Source organism: Struthio camelus, chromosome 15 (assembly GCF_040807025.1).
Source record: "Struthio camelus isolate bStrCam1 chromosome 15, bStrCam1.hap1, whole genome shotgun sequence".
NCBI lineage: Eukaryota > Metazoa > Chordata > Aves > Struthioniformes > Struthionidae > Struthio > Struthio camelus.
Window position 1 is genome coordinate 10,040,619 of NC_090956.1, and position 20,220 is coordinate 10,060,838.

At 40.5% G+C, this 20,220-nt stretch overlaps 2 protein-coding genes across 6 annotated transcripts in view; one reads left to right on the plus strand and one right to left on the minus strand.

Moving 5' to 3' along the window:
• The first annotated feature begins 309 nt into the window (after positions 1-309).
• Positions 310-17,541, plus strand: GPRC5B (G protein-coupled receptor class C group 5 member B). 3 transcript variants are annotated; one of them, XM_068908767.1, is made up of 4 exons: positions 310-517; positions 6,706-7,719; positions 12,294-12,406; positions 13,854-17,541. In XM_068908767.1, exons 2-4 carry the CDS (start codon positions 6,714-6,716, stop codon positions 13,896-13,898), a joined length of 1,164 nt encoding a protein of 387 aa, XP_068764868.1. In that variant the 5' UTR covers positions 310-517; positions 6,706-6,713; the 3' UTR covers positions 13,899-17,541. The 3 variants fall into 3 exon arrangements, with proteins under 3 accessions (XP_068764868.1, XP_068764867.1, XP_009681718.2); XM_068908766.1 differs by lacking the exon at positions 310-517 and adding an exon at positions 1,520-1,662; XM_009683423.2 differs by lacking the exon at positions 310-517 and adding an exon at positions 6,188-6,329.
• IQCK (IQ motif containing K) overlaps positions 17,297-20,220 on the minus strand; it is a 43,936-nt gene continuing 41,012 nt past the window's right edge. For 2 of the 3 annotated variants that reach the window (XM_068908768.1, XM_068908769.1), the window contains one exon: positions 17,467-19,026. In XM_068908768.1, the coding sequence (XP_068764869.1) occupies positions 18,980-19,026 (47 nt within the window). In that variant the 3' untranslated portion in view covers positions 17,467-18,979. Of the gene's footprint in view, positions 19,027-20,220 lie in introns of all 3 variants that reach the window. The other variant, XM_068908770.1, reaches the window with a different exon arrangement.

Sequence of the window (20,220 nt, forward strand, 5' to 3'; positions counted from 1 at the left end):
CCGGCTCTGCCTGTGTCCCGCTGTGCAAGCCTGTGCTTACCCAGGGTATACGTGCCACGCTGCACACGCAGCTCCGCGTGTGCGTGCTCTTGCCCTGTGCAGCACGCTGCCCCTTCCCTCGGGGCACCCCCGGCGCTGCCAGCGCCCGAGGGCCATGGGCGCTGCGGGGCCGCCGGCGCGCCTGGGGCCGGCTGCGCCGGGCACGTCCCGCTGCAACGGGAGCGCCGAGCCGTGCCGAGCGGAGCGGAGCGGGGCCGGGGCCGGGGCCGGGCCGGGGCGGGGCGGTGGGAGGGGGCTGGCCGCCGGGCCGTAGCGCAGCGGGCGGCGGGCAGGCTGGGGCTCGCACCGCACCGCACCGCGCCGCGCGCTCCATGAGCCGCCGCCGCCGCCGCGGGGGGGCTCGGCGCTGCGCTCGCTCCCCGCCGCGGAGCCGCCGCGCAGCCGGCGCCGGGATGTGACTTGCCGCGGGCCGGAGCGGACAGAGCTGCCCCGCTGCCGGCGGCCGCAGGACCCGCGGGTGAGTGCGGCGCGGCCGGGGGGCGCCGGGGCGGGGGGCGCTCCGCTCCGGGCACCGACTTCCTCGCTGCCGGGCGGGCGCCCCCGGGCCGCCCCCTGCCCGCCGGGAGCCGCGGGGCTCGGGCGCAGCGCGCCGGGGCCGGGACCGGGCTCCCGGGCGCCCCGGGGCCGGGCCGGGCTCCCCGGCGGGGCGGCCCCGGCGCCGCAGGTGAAGCCGCCGCAGGTGAGCGCTCGCCCCGGCCGGCGCCGCGGGGACCCCGCTGCGGGCAGGAAAGCACAAAGGGGCCGCGAAGCGGGGTTTCCTCCGCGCCTCTGCCCGCAGCCTTAGCCGGTGACCGCGGCCAGACAGCAGGCTGGATCTGAGACTCCGGGAGGGGGATTAGGCTGGATCTAGGCCGGGGGGGGGGAGGGATGAAGGAGGGGGCTGCTGAGGGCCTGGGGCAGCGGCGAAGCAAGGCCGAGGAGTTGAGACACAGGATGGGGAAGGAGGCTGGGGAAAGGCGGGGCAGGGAGGAAAGGCACTAGAAGAAGAAAGCGAAGAGAGAAATGAGCAAAGGGACAAAAGAGAGAGCGGGCTGGAGCGGCATAGATATAGGGCGGAAGGAGGAGGAGGAGGTTGCAGACGGATTAAGGGGAGCTGGAGAGGAGGCAGCTGCGTGTCGGCCCGCAGGGAGGGGGCCGCCGCGGGCATGGGGTTGTTGCACCAAGCCAGAAACCTTCGCGCTGCTCTCCAGCTCCCTCCTCTACGGCAGCGCAAGGGCAGTTGTGACGGTCTGGGCGGGAGGCAGCGAGGGCTTTTGCCGGCCCGTCGCTGCCTTTGTCTGGTCGCGGGGGTGGGCTGGAAGGTGGGAGCCCCCCGGCCGGTGCTGTGCGCGCGAGCGTCGGCGCGCTGAAGGGCTGCACAGCCTTAGCAGTTCTCTCTCCACTTAATAAAAGAAAGCCCTATGTTATATATTATGTCTTCCAAAAGACAGATAGTGGTAGGATTTAGCACTTACGTGAACCCTTTGTTTACACCTGATCTAATGTTTATCCCAGGGCTAACAGGATTTCCTGCATGCTGAGTCTAAGCACCTACGCTGGTTATCGTTGCTGTAGTACTGAATCTCTACTTCTCTGTGATGCTTTATATGTTACTTACCAACAGTGAGTATCTGTGTTGAGGTGTTTTCTCACTGTATCAGAAGAAATCAGGTGAAGGAAATTCATCTGTCACGAGGCTGTGACATGAATAGAGACAGTCTGCGAATTAACAAAGAAAAGAAAAAAAACTGTTATCAATAGTGTGAGTATCAGGTTTTATAGTCAGAAGTATCTAGACACAGATGATGCATGCAGAATCTGACTGAAAGGCATTCTGAACTCCTAGAACATTAGAAAGATAACTTTGTATTATATTCAGCATTGCAAAGTATTTCAAAATGAAAGCAGTACTTTCTCTACGTGTCCTTTTTGGAGTGGGGTCATGCTTTCTGTAACAGGGACGCTGTAGTGTTATGTGTTATAACGTAGGGTAAGTCTAAATCGCTGCTGTATTTTTGCATACAAAGCACAATCCTACTATTAATTATTATTCTGGAACGACATCTCTTCAGCAGTCTGGTCTCGGCTTGGCTGTGGCTGCTCTGTTACCAGTCCTGAAGCTCATTCTTCAGAGCTGATCAAAAGGAGCTGGCAGAGCGCCTGTGTTGTGATTAATTTCTCACTCACTAGCATCTCTCCACAACACTTTGTGGTGGGGGCGTTTTTCTTTTGGAAATTGTACGGTGAACCAGTCTTCTGCCCATGTGTGGCTGCACAGATTGCTGTTTGTGCTATATTGCTTTTACTTCCTAGACTGTTTTTCTTCTCTGCAACTGGATATATCTTCCTATATCAGTTGATTAACATTAGGACTCTAAAAAGAGGAATCGATAACATCTAGCTGTGAATAATATTACCACAAGTGTTTGCATGGTTACACATTTATATGCATTTTTTTCATATTCTCTAACAGCATACAGCAGTATCTTTTTACATGAGTGTCAGAAGGCTTTAGCTCTTGAAAGCCTCACTGATTTTTAACCATAACAACTTTTTAATGACAACTATGAGACCTTCCGTTTCTGCTTAGTTGCTTGCAATTGTGCTTTGTACCCGCTGGGGAAGCTTTGTGTCTGCCATTTCTATAATGATTCTTGCATTGTCTCTTAAATCAGATAATACAGGGGACTTCAATCTATTGAAAACAGTGAAGTTATTACTGTTGTAATTGAGAGCAGATTTTGGGCCTATATGTCTGAACTTGCATGCCATCCTGCTCTCCGTTTGCTGCGTATTCCTGCAATAGCTAAAGCATATTGATTCCTTTTATGAACTCATAATCGCACTTGGGTTACAGGTATGTTGGTTTAACCTGTTGTTATGAAATTTAATTTTGGAGGGGGATTTGTGGACAGAAAAAACCTCCAGTTGATTTCCCTTCTGTATTAACTGTTCCATTCAACTATGCTGGGGATATCTCAGCGCCACTTACTATATCCATACTGGAATGTTTCTGTGACGTTTCTGTATTACTATTGCTGTATTTCTCTTGGTAATAGTAGGAGTGAGAGTGCCAGTCAAGTAGAGTGCTATTGTTACTACCATTAGGTTACATAATGTTGCTAAGAGCTAATCTAGGCATAAGGAGGTAAAAATACTATATTCTCCTACAGTTACTGATTTAGGTGACAGTAGTGATTACGTGCAGACAGAAGATTTTACTACAAAAAGCTTGCAGCGCGCAGGATTCTACCAACGCAAAAGCCTTGAGGAAGCCACTGTTGTAACAACAACCCCCTATTGATACTTTTTTTTTCCCCACAACAACTTTTCTGGCCAGAAGCACTCTCTAGATTTCCCTTAAATTTAGCTGAATCTGTGGTTTCAACTAAAGCTGTGGTACTACCTGGCCAAACTTCTCTGTTGTAATGCAGCGTTTTCCCTTGTCTGTGTGCAGTGCTGAGTAACAGTGCTAGAAAGAGGATTTTGGCTGGCATCATCATGGGAGTTGACTCTTAACGTTGCCAGCTTTTACCTTGTCAGGCAGAAATACCTAGTGAACAGGTCGCCAGACACGGCTATGTTGGTAGCACTGACAAGGCCGTAAGTCCAGGTTAGAAACGATCTCAAACCCTGCTTGCGAGCTTTGGTGTGGGCAGGATCTTTGGTATGATTTACCTGACTGTTTAGCAAGGCTTACTGACAATTGATAGCAATATGATTTCACACCAAGAATTCCTGTCAGCATTCCCAGAGGTTTCCTGGTTAATACTGTAGCTATTTTGGAGCTTTCTAAGAGAACCACTTCATACTTCCTTTAGTTCTCCTAAAAGTAATTTCACAAATGGAAGTAACTTGGAAAAAACTCCTCTTGAGTTGAACGTCTCTGCGTTTCTGAATTTTATATTTTGTCACAGATTAATTCCCCTTTTCCAAAAGAACCTACTCCCTTTCCTGTAGGGGGAAATACTCAAAATTCATTACCCCTCCCTTCCCCCTTCCCAAACACTTCCCAAGAGGAAGAGGAAACAAATGATGGGCTGACAACATGACTGCTTACCCATGCAGCACCATCGCCATGGAAACGGACTGTCCTAGAATAGCTCAATCACATGAGGGTTACATGACATGAATAAAGTAACCAGAAAACTGGAAAATACCTTAGAACTGGAGATACTTGCACTTAATTAATTGCCCCCAGGTCATGGTTTGTATCATAATTCGTTAGAGGAGGGTCATAAATTTTGCACTGAAGGGTTGTTTATTGTTTCGAACTGGGAGACATTGCTTGAGAATGAATTTTGAATAATTTTCCACCCGACCTCCTGCTTCTTGAAGTTGTTACCTGTAGTTTGCAGTGCTGCCTGAGTAGATCCGAGTGGATTTCCTCCTTTTGTTATCAATAGGCACCGATCACTCAGCACTTTTTAGAATATCCAAAATGTCCTAAACACTAGGTGCAGCAGTTGAAGGAAGAGCAGCCTGTGCGTATAAGGGATTGCAAAATCACCTTCACTTTCCTTCTAGTCAGCTATATATTCATAGGGCAGCTAGACTTATTGAGTGTAACCACTTTCAGTAACAAAATGAATATCTTTTATTGCCGATTATTTTTTTCTCTGTTTCTCTGTGTTTTTAAAGTGAATGTTGTGACAGAGTCATTGAGAAACCTGTCATACAAATCAGATATAAACAAGTAAATATGCTACCAATTCAGCATAAAGTAAATTATAGTTAGGTAGAAAGAGAACTATTAATCATAGCTGCGTGTCACTGTGTTGTTAGAACGTTGTAGCCCCTAGAACAATGGGAGTATACTACAATTTCAATGGGCAGGCAAAGATTATTGATTACTTTTTCCTGTTTGTGCAGTCCCAGATCACGTTATTTGTCACAGCTTCCGCTTCTGAGATCAAGTTTTGTAATATGCTTTTTTTGTCTGTTTTATGACCATAAAGATCATAAAACCATTACGCATTTATATTAGCACATGTACTGTCTTGGTGCCTCAAACAGGAAACAGTATAATTCCCGTCATCCCTCTCTTCGCAGAGGCCTATAAATGGACATTCTTCATTACTCAATGAAAAGGGATGAACATTAGTTTGGAAGACCAAATGATCGTTACAGGATTATAACACAAAGGAAGAAAAATCATAGCTCTTGCCTGTATACTATGTACGGTTTAGTACATTATATGTAAATAGTTTTTTACGTTGATTATGACTGATCATGTTCAAATAACACTGCACAATTACTTTAAACCATTTCCAAACTTTTTTGATGTTTTCATTGAATGCATTTCTGATTTACAAAATACCATTTGAAGATACTTGTTCAGGGCTGTTTGTGTAACTTACAAAAGAGCTAACAATAGTTTCCCTTTTTCTTGCTTTACACCTTAAATATGTCGCATGAGCTATGTGAGTAACATTACTGCCTGTTTATATGGTGCTTTTCTCCTATGCCGTCTGAAAATACCAAGCCAAACAGAAGTCTTAATTCTGAAAAATTTCATCTAGGCACATCAATGCACATAATCCTACTGAAATCAGCAGCACTAATTATGCAAGTGAAGGTTAACAGAATCGGGTTTCATATCTGGTACATGCTGTGTTTACTTCAGACTGCTCTTACAATGTAGATATCTCTAGGGTGGATTGTTCATTTAAAGATTGCATTTTTAATGGTCTCATTCTCTTCCCAGTTTTGCTTAATAAATGCAAATGTTGTAATGTATAACTTTTTAAACCATTTAACCTGTATTCTTCTTAAAACAAAGTTGGAATTTGTCCAGACTTTTGGTCCTGATGGTTGTGTGATGTGTTGTGTTCCTAGAGAGTTTACAATCGTTCACTTTGCGGATCAGGGAGAATGATGTTCTGTTTTTTGTTGTTTCATTTGAATGGCTTTATATTTGTTAAGAAGCACAATGAGTCATTCATTTTTGATTAGTTGATTAATGACATTGCATATGTGCCCTGTTGTTGCAGAATATGAGATTTCTCTAGCCAACCATTCCCGTTTGCCAATGCAGTCTAATAACTGGGCTTTGGGAGGGGATGAAAGGAGTGAATATTACAGTTTGCATGAAAACAAAATTTTTCTTAACTAGTAATTTAAAGAAAAACACGGTGCTTATTCTCCTGGGACAGTTTTATCTTTAAGCAATACCTGTTAAAATAGCTGCTTTGACTCTGATTGCCCTCATTCCAGTAAAAGGAGCAAGCCTATGAAACAGAATCTAATTCTGATACAACTTACACTTGTATCAGGTCCTGCGTCCAACTGTAAGTTGCACATGCTTTAATTGCCTTAATTTGAGCAATAAAATATTGTAGATAATGTATTATTTTACAAGATGATCGTTCCTTTCTTCTAGTTGGAGTAAATGCTGTGTTTTAGGATATTTGCAGGGGCAGTGTTTGGAAATGTTGTTTTCAATCTCTGTGAGCATAAACATTAATCAGTTTGCATTCTGAGTGCAAAAGGCAAAAGTAGCTTTCCTGGAGGGCAGCAAAGGGGAATAGGGGTATAAAATCCAGTGCAAAGAAAGAGTAAACATGAGCTATTGAAACAAGCCATTTGTTCAGGTTGTACTTCCAACTCATGTGAAATCTTCCAGAGTGAACTGTAGCTAAACCAACAAATATTTTATTGTCTCAGACAGAAAAATGAAAACCTACCCAGCCATTGGTTTCTTCCTCCTCTTTGTGATCAGCTACGGCTCTTCCGAAAACTCGAGCACGTCCAGAGGGTGCGGACTGGATCTCCTCCCTCAGTATGTTTACCTGTGTGACCTGGATGCCATCTGGGGAATAGTACTGGAGGCAGTTGCGGGAGCAGGTGTGCTCACAACCCTGCTGCTGATGCTGATTTTGCTGGTGAGGTTGCCCTTCATAAAGGACAAAGAAAAGAAGAGCCCGCTGGGAATGCATTTCCTCTTTCTTTTGGGGACTCTAGGACTGTTTGGGCTGACGTTTGCTTTCATCATACAAGAAGATGAAACAGTGTGTTCCACCCGAAGATTTCTGTGGGGAGTTATCTTTGCTTTGTGCTTCTCATGCTTGCTTGCTCAAGCCTGGAGACTTCGTAGACTAGTTCGACATGGGAAAAGTCCATCTGGCTGGCATCTAGCTGGTGTGGCAATCTGCCTGATGCTCGTTCAAGTCATTATTGCAACTGAGTGGTTAATACTGACAGTTGTGAGAGATAACAAGCTGGCCTGCAATTATGAACCAATGGATTTTGCTATGGCTTTGATTTACGTTATGTTCCTGATGGTATTCACCATGGGATTTTCTCTTTTCACTCTTTGTGGAAAGTTTAAGAAATGGAAGAAAAATGGAGTATGCCTCATTATAACGCTCTTTTTTTCCATTCTGATTTGGGTAGCCTGGATGACTATGTACCTCTTTGGTAACGCTGAACTGAAGAGAAAAGACAAATGGAGTGATCCCACTCTTGCTATCGCACTGGTGTCCAGTGGCTGGGTGTTCGTTATTTTTCATGCTATACCAGAGGTCCACTGCACCATCCTTCCATCACAACAGGAAAACACACCCAATTATTTTGATACTTCACAGCCAAGGATGCGCGAAACTGCTTTTGAGGAGGATATACAGCTTCCTCGGAGCTACATGGAAAATAAAGCCTTTTCAATGGATGAACATAATGCAGGTAAGAATTTACTCTGTAGAGGACTATATTTTTCTGTAGTAGCAAAGAAAAACATCTGTACAAGATGTTCTTCAGGTGTTCAAAACAAGGCTCCTTACAAATGCCATGTTTTGCACACTACACGTTCCCTTTTAAATTGTTCATTAAGAAAACATCTTGGTGGTGAAAAGAAACCTGGGAAAATGTAATACAGAAAATACATGTGTTTTGTTAAAGTGATTCTTTGGGTTTTGATCTTTTTCATTGCAAAACTGAACAATTTCAAGTACAAAGCCAACACAAGCAGAAAAATTTCACTGTGAACAAATAACTTCCAGTTTAAAATAGTTTAACGTTCTTGGTCATTATCAGTTAACAGCCTTATATTTTAGATGAAATATTTTCCTAAAAACTGGGAAAAACTGTACTCTATTACAAAAGAGCTCAGCCTCTTGAGCAATAAAATAACGCTAATTATTAATTATACTTCCATGAAAATGTGACCCAGTGCCATTTTGTGACACTGTGGGGTAAAAATATGCAACGTGGTATACAGACAAGTTAAAAAACAGTCTTTGTTCTGAAGGCTTTATCTTTTCAATAGGAAAACCACAGATAGAGGATTCAAAATAATGGTCGTGCTGTGAGTTGCTTTACTCTTCATGGGTGTTAGACTGGTAAAATAGAACGACTGTGGGATGACACATACTCAGTTAAAACTGCAATGAAAATGTTTGAAATGTTTGAAAATGTTGAAAGGGCCACCAAGAACTAGTGACTTAAGAGATCCAAACCATAGCTGAAAGCTGAACACATATCAGAAAATGCACAGGGATGCTTATGTGACTGCAGGAAGGACTTGCCTGATGTTGTCCTGTAGCGTAGGCTGCCTTCTGGTGGTGTGTCCCATGACAGGATAGATAATTTTTTAAGCGGTTGACTGCTTCTTATTCACTGTAATTGAAAAGAGAACTTGGGTATCTCAGCCAATAGCTGCTTCATTGCTTTGGCAGCCCCCAAAGGCGGCTTGGGGCATTTTATGTCTGCACTTTACCTGCTTGTTCATCTTTATGCATCTTTGTTTTCCTCTGGGTTTGACATAAGGCTGTTGCAGCTGAATGGATGTAGACCAGACACGGAGGAAAGTAACTCTTGTTTGTGACGATGTGGGTCAGGAAGACGTTTTCCCTCTAAGTGCATTAGTGGGAACTTTAAAGATCTCCTCCTTGTATAGCGGCTTTGAACAGAAATGAGTTAGGATCATGTGGGTACCTAGCAAGGGCAATGGTAAAACAAACAGGAAACTCATGGATAAAAGAATGGCTGTTTATTGCTGATGTTCCAGAGGAGCAGAGGCAGCTTCACCACTGACTGTAAAAGCTCTCTTACTTCTTTTTACTCTCCTTCATCCGCATTAAATTAATTTCATACTAAGGTAACTGCAGTGATTTCAGTGGAGTTATTTCTGGCTAAGGCAGATCTAAGAACAAAACTGGATCATTCACTCTATTATTCTCATTCACGCATACATTTTTAAAAAAGGACTGCAGATCTTTTTTTGATCTAATCACTTCAGTGATTTTTTTAGTGAAATGGATAGAGGTATGATCCCCATATCCCATTACAGTATTTACTCCAGTGTAATTTATGATGTTCTGTTTTAATCTGATACTGTATTGGTAATACAATACAAAACAGATTTCCCTATCTGGTATCCCTATTAATATTTATCATAATGAATGCATGTCACTTTTATTTCTATGGCATGTGGAAGAAGGATGTTTGGAGGCAACACTTACTAGCATGGTAGAGACTTAAAATAAATACAGGTAATAATATTCAAGTCACATACTATGACTGCTGAAGTGTTAATTGAAGTCAGATCACTGCATTGATGGTTGTCAGTGGCAAAGCACCTGGAATCTATTAGCAATTGGCTCTCTGCAGGTATATAGAGAATATTCTCTTCTTTTAATTTTTGTAATTACTTTGGTTCAAAAATTCATTGTTCAGAGTTCAGCAATTAAAGAAATGTTTCTTTTTTCAATTATGCATGAGAATTATGTTTAATATGAGATTTACTCATTCTAAAATCTTGGCCGACAAGATAACCAGAAATCACCTCTTGGTTCCCTGATTATAATACTTGTTTTAGTAAATAGTTAGCTTTAAATAGAAAACATCTTCGGACAAATGTATTTTCTATTTATTCACTATGTGTTAAGTAGTTTTGCTTTTTTTTTTTTAAAGTTTGAGACAGCATTTTAAGACTATAAGATACAGTTTCAAATAAGCATGTGTTCTCCTAGTATTTCTGGTTCTTAGCAAAATGTAGCTCCAAGTTATATATACCAAAAAGAGCTGTCCTATTCCAGGAATATCATAAATTAAAACAATTTTAAGGTCAGTTATTTAAGCATCATTATTAAAATCTGTATTTTTAATAATCCAATGATAGATATGTTGAAGTATCTATTCAGAAGAGTTATTTTCACACCTGTGCCTTGTACAAAATTTTTAGTAAAGTATTTAAAATACCTGCAAAGGGCTAACTTAAATGACTTCTCTGTAAGTGCAAAGGACATTAATAGGGCAAATTCTCCAAGGCAAACAGAATTTGCTTATACATAGAAAATATGATATGAAAGGTAGAGTGCTAGAACTGTCAAGAAATCCAAGCCTAAGGAGCACTGATACTCACCGAGTATCATTTAATAAATTTGACCACAAGTCATCCTCTGAGCAAAGGCCTAAAACAGAGCTAATAAAATTTAAAATATGTGTTAAAAGGAGACTTTGCAAGACGTTTGCTCAAATCTCCCAGGTATTGTTAATTTTTTGTTTAAAAAAATATATATCCTCTACTCTATTAGATGTGTCTAACAGAAATAGGAAAAAAAAAAAGCAAAAATTGAAAAAAAAACCAAACTGGTATGTGGAAAAAGCTATGAAATGAAGATTTTCTCTAAAAGCTTTGTCTCCTAGTCTCGTGTTAAAACAATTTTAGAAACCTACTTGCAATTACAGGGAAGAAAAGCTCAGCAATATGAAATTGAATTTAGCATCCCTTTAAGATAATTTTAAAATGACCATGTAAATTATATAGTAAAAGGCATGTGTAAATATTCTAGTTTAATGATAGTATATATTATTAAGAAATATTTTTTATTTGTGTATTATCAAATACCAGTGCAATTACTTGTTCAACATAAAATAAGAAGCCAAACTATAAAGAAGGAATACTTTTGAGCCTGAGATGGTTAAAAATAATAAAAAAGCTAATTCTAACATAGAGGTTTTCATCTTTTTGTTCTCCAAGTGTTTTCGGGGGGGGGGGGGGGGGGAAGAGCAAATAAGGTTACAAATGTACGTGAAGTAAAACAATGGAACATTTGCCGGGATGGATTTCTAAATATCTGTGCTAAATCAATACTTTGCTACGTCTCTGTGCACAACCCCCAGTGAGAGGCGTAACTGTGGATAGAGGACAGCATATGGCAGTAGGATCCATTTAAATCTTGTTGCACACAGTGCAACAGTATTAAATCCTGGCTTCGTTAAAGTCTATGATGAAATTCTTGTAAACCTCAGTTAGTCCAGAATTTCAGCCAGAGAGTGAGAACTGTAATTCAAAATAAACCTAAGAAAAATTCTTGCCCCAAGTGCCTGAACTAGGCATGTTTCTATTTACCAGTTCGCAGATCCGTATTGCCCTGGTATGCAGTTGTAACCACTCAAGTTGCATGTATAAACATGTATAAATGAGATTTCTTAGCTGGCAAGATATGAATTCAGTGAAGCCATTATTTATCCTTGAAGTAAAAAGAGAGTATGGGCCAGTTCCCCGACTGGTTTAGAGAGAAAGAAGCAAATCCTTAACTATGCATCTCTCTCATTCAGAATATACATTTTGAATCCAAACTTGCTCTGAAGTTAATGGGGACTGACATACTTCTGGTACAAACGTTGAGAAGGACAGTATCTTCTTTTTTGCTTCAATCAATTGCCATGTTTAAGCCATTCAAAAGCAATGTTTACTTCACATTTCTAGTTTCTCAGAGTAAATATAATCTGAAACATCTGGAAAATCCTCATACACTAGTCATGCTGAAGTAATGCTCAGGGGGGTTGTGCATATGCTTACTGGCTCAAGCAGTATTTTGGATCCCTGTCTTCTGAATTAGATAGAAAGCAAAGCGTAGAATCATTTTACTTAACCCCACAGTATCCTGACTGATACAGTAGGCATTACACAAAATATATTGTGCAAGATGCATCAAAGGCTCAGTGACTGAAGACATTTAAGTCCTGTTGAAATAAGAAAATTTAAAAAATTTGGCTCCAAGACATTTTCCTCCCTTCTATAATTTACAGTTAATTTTATGTAGCGCTGATTCTTTTAAGATCCATCCCCAACTACGTAAGAAAAGTTGCTGTTCAAAGGCGATTTGAAAACTGGTACAGCAGCATAAAAACTAAAATCAATGGTGAAGGTCCTGTGAACTAAACTGGAAGCAAGACATTTTTTGTGATTTTTAAGGAGATACAGAGTATTAATTGTGTTCATAAGAACAATCTCTCTCTTTTAAACGCAGCACTAAGAACGGCAGGATTTCGAAACGGCAGTTTGGGAAGCCGACCTAGTGCTCCTTTTAGAAGCAATGTTTATCAGCCAACTGAGATGGCAGTTGTGCTAAATGGTGGGACTGTAAGTATCAAAATGTGATGATTTAAGAAATCTCTGACATGTACTGATCTATACAACCACTACTAACTGAAAAACCTTCTGCATTTGGCTTATTCATAGCAGGAGGGAAAGCTATAAATGAAAACTTGGGCAGCAAGTATGCATGTAATGCTACCCCTTCCTCTCTAGAAAAGATGCAATTATAAAATATTTTGCATTTCCTTCCTTGGCTATTCAGATTTTGCAGTGTAACTTCAGTGAACCAAGTTCTTTGGTGACTCTACATATTCAGAGGCCCTTTTGATTTAAATTTATGTTAAGGTTGCTAATATAACTATTAAGTGACACAGTTTCTAATCAGATTTCTTTAAGATTCTGCGAGTGACACGAATGTATACAGGCCAGTACATTACTTTGAATAAGAATCATTGTTGCAGATTGTGGTGGTCTTTCACACACATTCAGTTTTCTTGTCAAATGTATGTAATTCATTATAAGTAAGTTACAGAAGTATACTTCTCTGGGAAAGAGATTCATGAAAGGAGAATACAGAATATTTTAATGTTTATACAATTGATTTTTTTTCTTTCTCAGACAGGATAGAGCTGTTATTTGATATTTGATTTGATATTTGATAGAGCTGTTTTTTCTGCAGCCTGGTCATTGCAAGAATGATTTAGAGATCTGATGCCAAACAGGCTCTTTAAGTTTTTTTTGCATGATACGTATAACTTGCACTTGAAGAAATTACGTATAGCACTCATACTGTTTAAAAAAAAAAAAAAGAAGAATTTTTCATCCCCATAATCTTCATGCATACTTACATGCTTCTTAAAAATCTAACCATGAGCCAGTTTATACTCATGTAAGTTGGCTTTTATTTATTTTAAATCATGAACTAATTCCATAACTCGATCTCAACATTCAAAACGAAATAATGTATTCTGACTGCAGGTCTCTTTTTGTTTGTAAGTAAAGTTTTGATTTGTTTTAGTGAACAAGAAGGACCAGACATAAGGATTCTCCTTCTGTGGGTAATACAGTAGGAGGCATCAACTGGAATAAAATGAAAAAGCTTGTGCTTCGCTTTCTGTAATGAATAGCATCCTTCTGATGCCTGGATTAATCTATGCCTATGTTTTCTGATACCAGAATAAGCCAGCTCACAGAAAAGGCAGTTTAAGGATGAGAAGCTAGAGAATTTGGGGGAGGTGGCGGGGAAGTTTTGTTTTGACGTGGACACAAAGCTTACTGGCGCACACTGGAGAGTAAATGAGAGATTAATGTGTATATATGCTCATGCTTTATACATGTGTTCAGGCAAATGTATGGGTTGAAGATGAGTTGCGCTGTATCATTTTGCTCTAGAAAAATTGGCTCTAAAGCTGTCGTGTACGAGTAGCATGGTAACGCTGGTGTCTGAACAGACTAGATCTCTTAGTTATGGGTTTGTTATCCTTATTTCCAGATACCAACTGCTCCGCCAAGTTACACTGGACGACACCTCTGGTGAAAGGCTGTAGGCTCTAGAAAATAAGAATCTTTGTTACAGATTTTGTTTCCTGGCAGTGTGTCTTTGAGGGAGGAATCCATAACAATACGAGAACAAAGCAACAAAACATCCAGGAGCTTTCAAAATCCTACAGAGGATTTTATGTAAATGTGAACACCACTTCACTGATAAGCTACATGCGAAAATAAAATTGTAAAACTGAAGCTGAATCTAATTTAAAATAGAAGTAGGCACACTTTAAAATGGAAGAGGGGATCTTGTATTCTGAAATGTAAGAAATACTCTGTCTGTAACTAGTGTGCGAGGCAAGCCTGATATTTTTGTTGTTGTTGTTGTTGGTTGCCAGTTGCTTGCAAAATACCCTCCTCTCACCTAAACTTAATTCAAGTTGCCACAAGAGATTGCCAATACAATGTGAAAACATACAGGATTTATTTCCCTTTTGCTCTTTTTCCCTTCATTTCAAATGTCATGAAAAGTACCTTGTTTGCTTCGTTATCTATCTGTACTGTAATGTCATTTAGCATCACATGTAGCTAAGCATTTTCACTCTGTGGCAACTAAATTACCATTACACTGTACATTGATACTCTTTTCTCTTTAAAAAGACCATGTATGAAATGCAGTTACGGAGAGATGAAATATCTACGCAGGTTTCATGCAAGTTATGGAGCTTCTTGAGGCAGAGGGAAAAAGTGTAGGTGCAGCAGAGAGTCAGGTCTCCTCAGCAGCGTGGAATCAGGTTCCCCGTTACCCTGCCGCAGCCCCGGGGGCGAGCAAAGAGCTGTGTGTCCTAAGTGCTCCTGCAGATGAAGCTGTTAAATGAAACTCTGGAGGGATATACTTTGGCAGAGACTTAGCTGGGGAGAGAATGTGGCTCAAGTTTGCCAGAAGGTCTCTGTGCTGGTGGATTGAAGGAAACCAGCTGTGCTGCGCAGGACAGGTTGTTCTGTTAGGCTGGTCTTGCTGAGGAGGAAATTGGTGGCAGCTGAAAAGTACTGATCGCCTTTCAGGAGGGACTCAGCAGCATGTAGGATCAAGCCCTCTGATTCTCATCTCTATTCACATGAGTAGTCCCATTGACTGCAACTGTTCGTGCATTTAAATGTGGTTGTGCATTTTAGTGCCTAGCGAGTAGAATCTCCGTTCTGGAGGTGGTTTGTTGTTATTTTACGTTCTGACGGCGGTTTCTTCCCTGCTCCTCCCCTGCCCCTCCACTCTTCTGAGTTGATAGAAGGCAGACTTTCTCAAGACTTATCTTTGCTTTCTCCAGGTTATTTAAAAAGTTCCCATTGCCCATTATTTGTGCCATGGTTTTCATTATGTTTAAGCAAATCATTCCTTTATTTAACATTTAATACATATCAGACACTGAAAACATCATTGTATCTTCACTGTTTGGCCAATGTTAATCTTAGCTTTCCTCAATACTAGAAGCAAATTGCTTTTACTTGAGGGCATAGGATACATATAAGGATTAAACTTTGCATATGCTGTAATAAAAATATATATTTTCAAACTAAAAAAATATAATGTACAAATAACTGAATAGCTTAGTAACTTCACAGAAAGAAGTTACTTTCTGTATTCTGCAAAAGAAAGACAAGCTTTTTATTTTTAAAGAGTCTTCCTGATTCTTCATGTACCTCCATTCCTACTGAATTAGGAACCGAGTCCTGCAGACTTGTACTCCTACGAATAGTCCCATGAACATCAGCAGGTCTACATACAGGCAGTACAAAAGCTGCAAGACCCGTCCCTAAGTGTTGCACACAGATATATATGTGTATATATATATATGAAAAAATATATATTGCCATTCTTGCCATGATCATCTTACAGGGTTTTATTTCAAAGCCCTTCTCTTCTAGAAGCAATATTTTTCTGTCATGCATGATTAAAGGAGCACGTTGGCTCCATGTCAGTTGTTGCCCCTGCCCTTCCCTCCTCAAGGCAAAGGGAGCATGTGCTTGTTTTAAGGATGCCTTTTTTTTTTTATTTTTTAAGTAAGCAGATGGTCTAAGTAACCACGTAGGGTAGGGGTGGATATTGCATGCTATCTAGTGACTTAGAAATACATTTTGCTTGTTAAAAACAAAGTTTTGATCAAATAAGGTAGTATTTATGATAATGATAGTTACCCAGAAGTTGCATCATTTGGAGCAATATAAAACCTATTGATCATCACTTGCCTACAGAAGTTTATTTTTAAAATACATGAATAAAATCTCAGTAAACTATTGTAAAAACATATAAGATGACCATGGCATAAATGGTAGGACAGCTTTCATCCTACAGCTGAGATTTGTGAATTATAATATGCATTTTACATACCTTGGACAAAATCTGTACAAGATCTCCAGAGGTCCCTTCCAACCTAAAAGATTCTGTGATTCTGTGATATAGTTACCTTAAGAAATGTTTGGTTTTTTTCTAGATGTGACTTAATTGATAAATAGAGTTCCCAATCCTACTCTTAATGAAACTGATTGGCCGTGTCTTTGCATAAGGCCTCTAATTCCAGATCCTAAAAACCTCTTACTCATGTGACTCGTCTCATTGGGTAGTCACACGGACTATTCACAGAATTAAAAACTAGCAGGATTGGGCTTAATTTGTGGTGGTGAAGGTGTGGCAATAGATTAGGAGGGTCTTTATTTTACAACTTCATACAATTAGTAATAGGCAACTTTTTTGTCAGTCACTAGTCTGTGATGTAAAATGCCCCAAATAAAAATGTAATTGAAGAAAGGCACTTTTATGTTAACTCATATTTTTGTTACAGTAAACAAATTGTTTACTTTTTGCCTTTTATGAAAGTTATCTAGAATGTAGAGCATCTGTGAACAACATAAGTAAGTGTAAGCACAAGCCTTTCACAGTTAATTATAATTAGCTTTTATACTATAAAAGCTACTATGTTGTCCCTTGGTGGTCATTTGCTCATGGTGTATCCATATAAGAGAAATTAAATCCTAAAGCCTCTGAAAATGTTATTACCCAAACAAATTTTATAACAACTGGCTTTTGCTCAATGGCTAGAAAAAGAGTTCAGAGCCATACTTTACAGACCCTGTCCCGTTTTCAGGAGAGCTCAGGGTCTTTGGCACTTGCCAGAAGACATGTAGCGTCTTGCAGAGCGGCACTCTCAATACATACAGTTGTTTCTATAAACAAGGTACATGACATACTATAGAACTAGCTGTTTCTGTTTTTAGTGTAAACATGGGCATCTTGGTTGGCTTTGTTTGAGCTTGATGCCTTGTGTCTAACCAAAGGCTGTGCAAAAGGGAGCATTGTGGCTTTTACAATAAAACAATTGGACTATTATTCTACCAGCTTACAGGATTACAAAGCAGGTGCTTTTTATTAATTGATGAGAGCTAAAGCTCATTTTTGATAGATAATATATATTTATTAAATGTATTAATGTGTGTTTTATAACGTACCCTTTTTTCCCGCTGATTGTTGCATACTGGTATATTATTAAGTACATCTTTGAAGGATTTTCAAGACAATCAATGTGTACCATGATGGCTGTACATAAGTATACAAAACTACAAAGGTTGTAGAGCATGGGCAAATGTTTTATTTTCAAAATGCTGTTCTTAACGAGAATAAAGGCTTTACTATTTACTTACAATGTTTGTGTTAACTGGGTGTTAAAATCTACATACAATTTTTCCACTCCTAATACAATTGTTGATGGTACAGACATCATTATCCCACGGTGACACCGTGAGTGCAATTCTGCCAGTTCAACTAAGTGGAGCTAAAGAAAACTGCCTCCCTTAGGCTAGGGCCACGTCCCTCCACCTGTGGCCCTCCCACACTTCTTGCCACCGGCTCTGGCACTTATCAGACCCGTGCTGAGCCAGTCCAGGAGCTGAGCAGCCAAACTCTTAACACTATAAGTAAATGGTTTTGGTTTTTTTTTTTTCAGTTGTTGCAGCAGTTTCCCAGACTGACTCAGTAACTGGGCAGACAATGGCTAGTGCTGGTGGAAGGAAGGGGATAGGACCATGCAGCCGGGGTTGAGGAACGCAGGACCCCGGCAACCCTGATGTTTTATGAGACACTGTTTTCATATGGTTTAATTTTCCTGATCTGGTTCAACAGCCAGCATCGCAAACTGCTGTACCAGAACAACCAAGGGGTAGGGACCAGTATAACAACAAGGACAAGGTCTGTATAAGTCATGGAAGAAATGCACGTTGAATGACAGCAAGAGTGAGATGGTAACCATGTTTTACCATGCTTTATTCGCATCAACTAGACCTCTGTTGGACTTATTTGCAGTTCTACTAATAATTCTATGCATCTCTAACTGGGAAATTCAAAACACCTAAATAGGGCTATGCCTTGTAAGACAGAATTAGAGAATAATGAGGGGTCCTTAATCAGAGGACCAAATCTGTTTTTTATTTTGCTTGCACCTTACTAAGTAAGGACACCTATGCGAGATTGTAGAAATTGCTATCCTGGGAATCTTAATTTTATGCTTTCTTGGCACATGCATTAAGTGACAACAAAAGGCCCTTTGACTTTTTTCCCCCGCAGAAATGCATTGCAACCATAGCTTTCATTGCCGTCAGTGGGAATTGCAAAGGCACAGCTATTTTGAAAATCAGACCATTGTGAACAGAGCTGGAAGGGGTGCAAATTATCACGGCTCCGCAGAAGTGGGTGAAGCTACTCCGATTTATACCAACTGAAGATTTTGGCCTTAATTTTAACACTTAGCCTGCATGTGGGTGCAACCCCATTTATTTCATCTGGAGCTTTGTGTCCATCAGAAACTTAAATCTAAACACTCAAGAACACCAGATGAACATGGATGTGAAATTTTTGGCCACATGCAGACAATCCCGTCTGTTTTAACAGAATTGTGCTCACTTACATTAGGACAGAATTTGTCTTGGCAGGCCAGGTCCTTATGTAATCTCACTTTTAATTCGCAACACCTCACATGTCAAAGTAAAACTGCAATGCTAAGAATGTTTCTAAATTAGTACCACACAGAGTTCGTTCCATGACCTCTGTGTTTTATGGTGGTGGTGAGAGAACTAAAATTGAGATCTTCAATGAGTTGGTGTAGGTTCTTCTGAATCTTCTAATTTGCTTCCCACTGCAACCATATAAAACAAAACATTAAATACTTACTTAACCTCCCAAAACATCCACAGAAGTGAAAAAGTAAGTACCCATACTTCCACAATAAATACTCTGTTGTTCAACCCAAAAATAAAAAAAAAAGCACCCCACCCAACCCAAAAGATATATTTCTAATGTGTGGCACTTTTTGTTCGGACACAACCTCAGCCCTCATATACTTGTATGCAATGCTCAGTGCCATCCGTGGGCGTTGTGCATGCGGAGCTGAGGGCAGGGTTGTTTGCTAGTAAGAAGCCATGGGACTGTACACTTGAAGCTCAAAAAACTGAAAGCAGCTCTTTCTTTGAGTTTTTTTGCTTTGAAGATTTTCAATTAAAAGTTAGTGATGATTGAAGTCATACAGTTCACCTAACGTATAAATATATTTTTTTGTCACTGCAGACAACAAGCAAGGTCGATGATAAAGAATAGTTTTTCTATGTCTCAGTGGAAAGAAGAATGTTATCCATGTGATTGCAAAAGGTCTGCCAAATGGGAAAATCAATCAAACAAAGAGCACAGGGTTGCTGGCCTGGAGTAAACAATCCTAAATGAACAAAAGCTCCACATAAAAGTAAAATGTCCCATCCCCCAGTGCAAGCTGTTTTTCAAAGCTCTGTATTCTCTCAGAGCGCTCTAATACAGATTAGCCTAATGTTTTTCTTATGTTGATACAACAGTCTAGTCCATTTCTATGATTTCAGCTGCCATATTGTGTAATTCTTAATATTTTACAAACTGCCTTTTAACCTATAAAGATAAAAATCCGTTTCTTTACTCCCTACCCTTCAGAAGATGTTTCTGTGCTATACACCTTTCAAGTAAAGAGAGTCTATTGGGAAGCTTTATGTATAAAAGTTATGTTGCAGACAAAAACAAAACAAAACCAAGCCAAAAAACTACCACCTATCTCCAGTTATCTATGCTAGCTACAGTTTCAGGAGAGCTTAGTTAGTTACTTTTCTGAGGCACGCAACTGAAAACCAGCAAACAATCCCCCCCCTTGGTACGTACCAGGATACCGGGCCGCAGCAGGCCCATATTCTAATTTAAGGTGCTTGATGTGCTACAACCTGGAAGATCTCAGCTTGCAGAAAACATACTGTAAAAATGATGTACGGTAGAGAGATAGCACTGATGCTATCTCAGAAATCCAAAATATGACCAA

Bases quoted from the DNA above. Each gene is read 5' to 3' on its own strand.
- GPRC5B (XM_009683423.2), top strand. From the start codon at position 6,272: ATGAAACAGAATCTAATTCTGATACAACTTACACTTGTATCAGGTCCT. The intron at 6,330-6,705 runs GTAAGTTGCACA...TTATTGTCTCAG, and splicing joins ATCAGGTCCTGCGTCCAACT to ACAGAAAAATGAAAACCTAC. The intron at 7,720-12,293 runs GTAAGAATTTAC...TTTTAAACGCAG, and splicing joins AATGGATGAACATAATGCAG to CACTAAGAACGGCAGGATTT.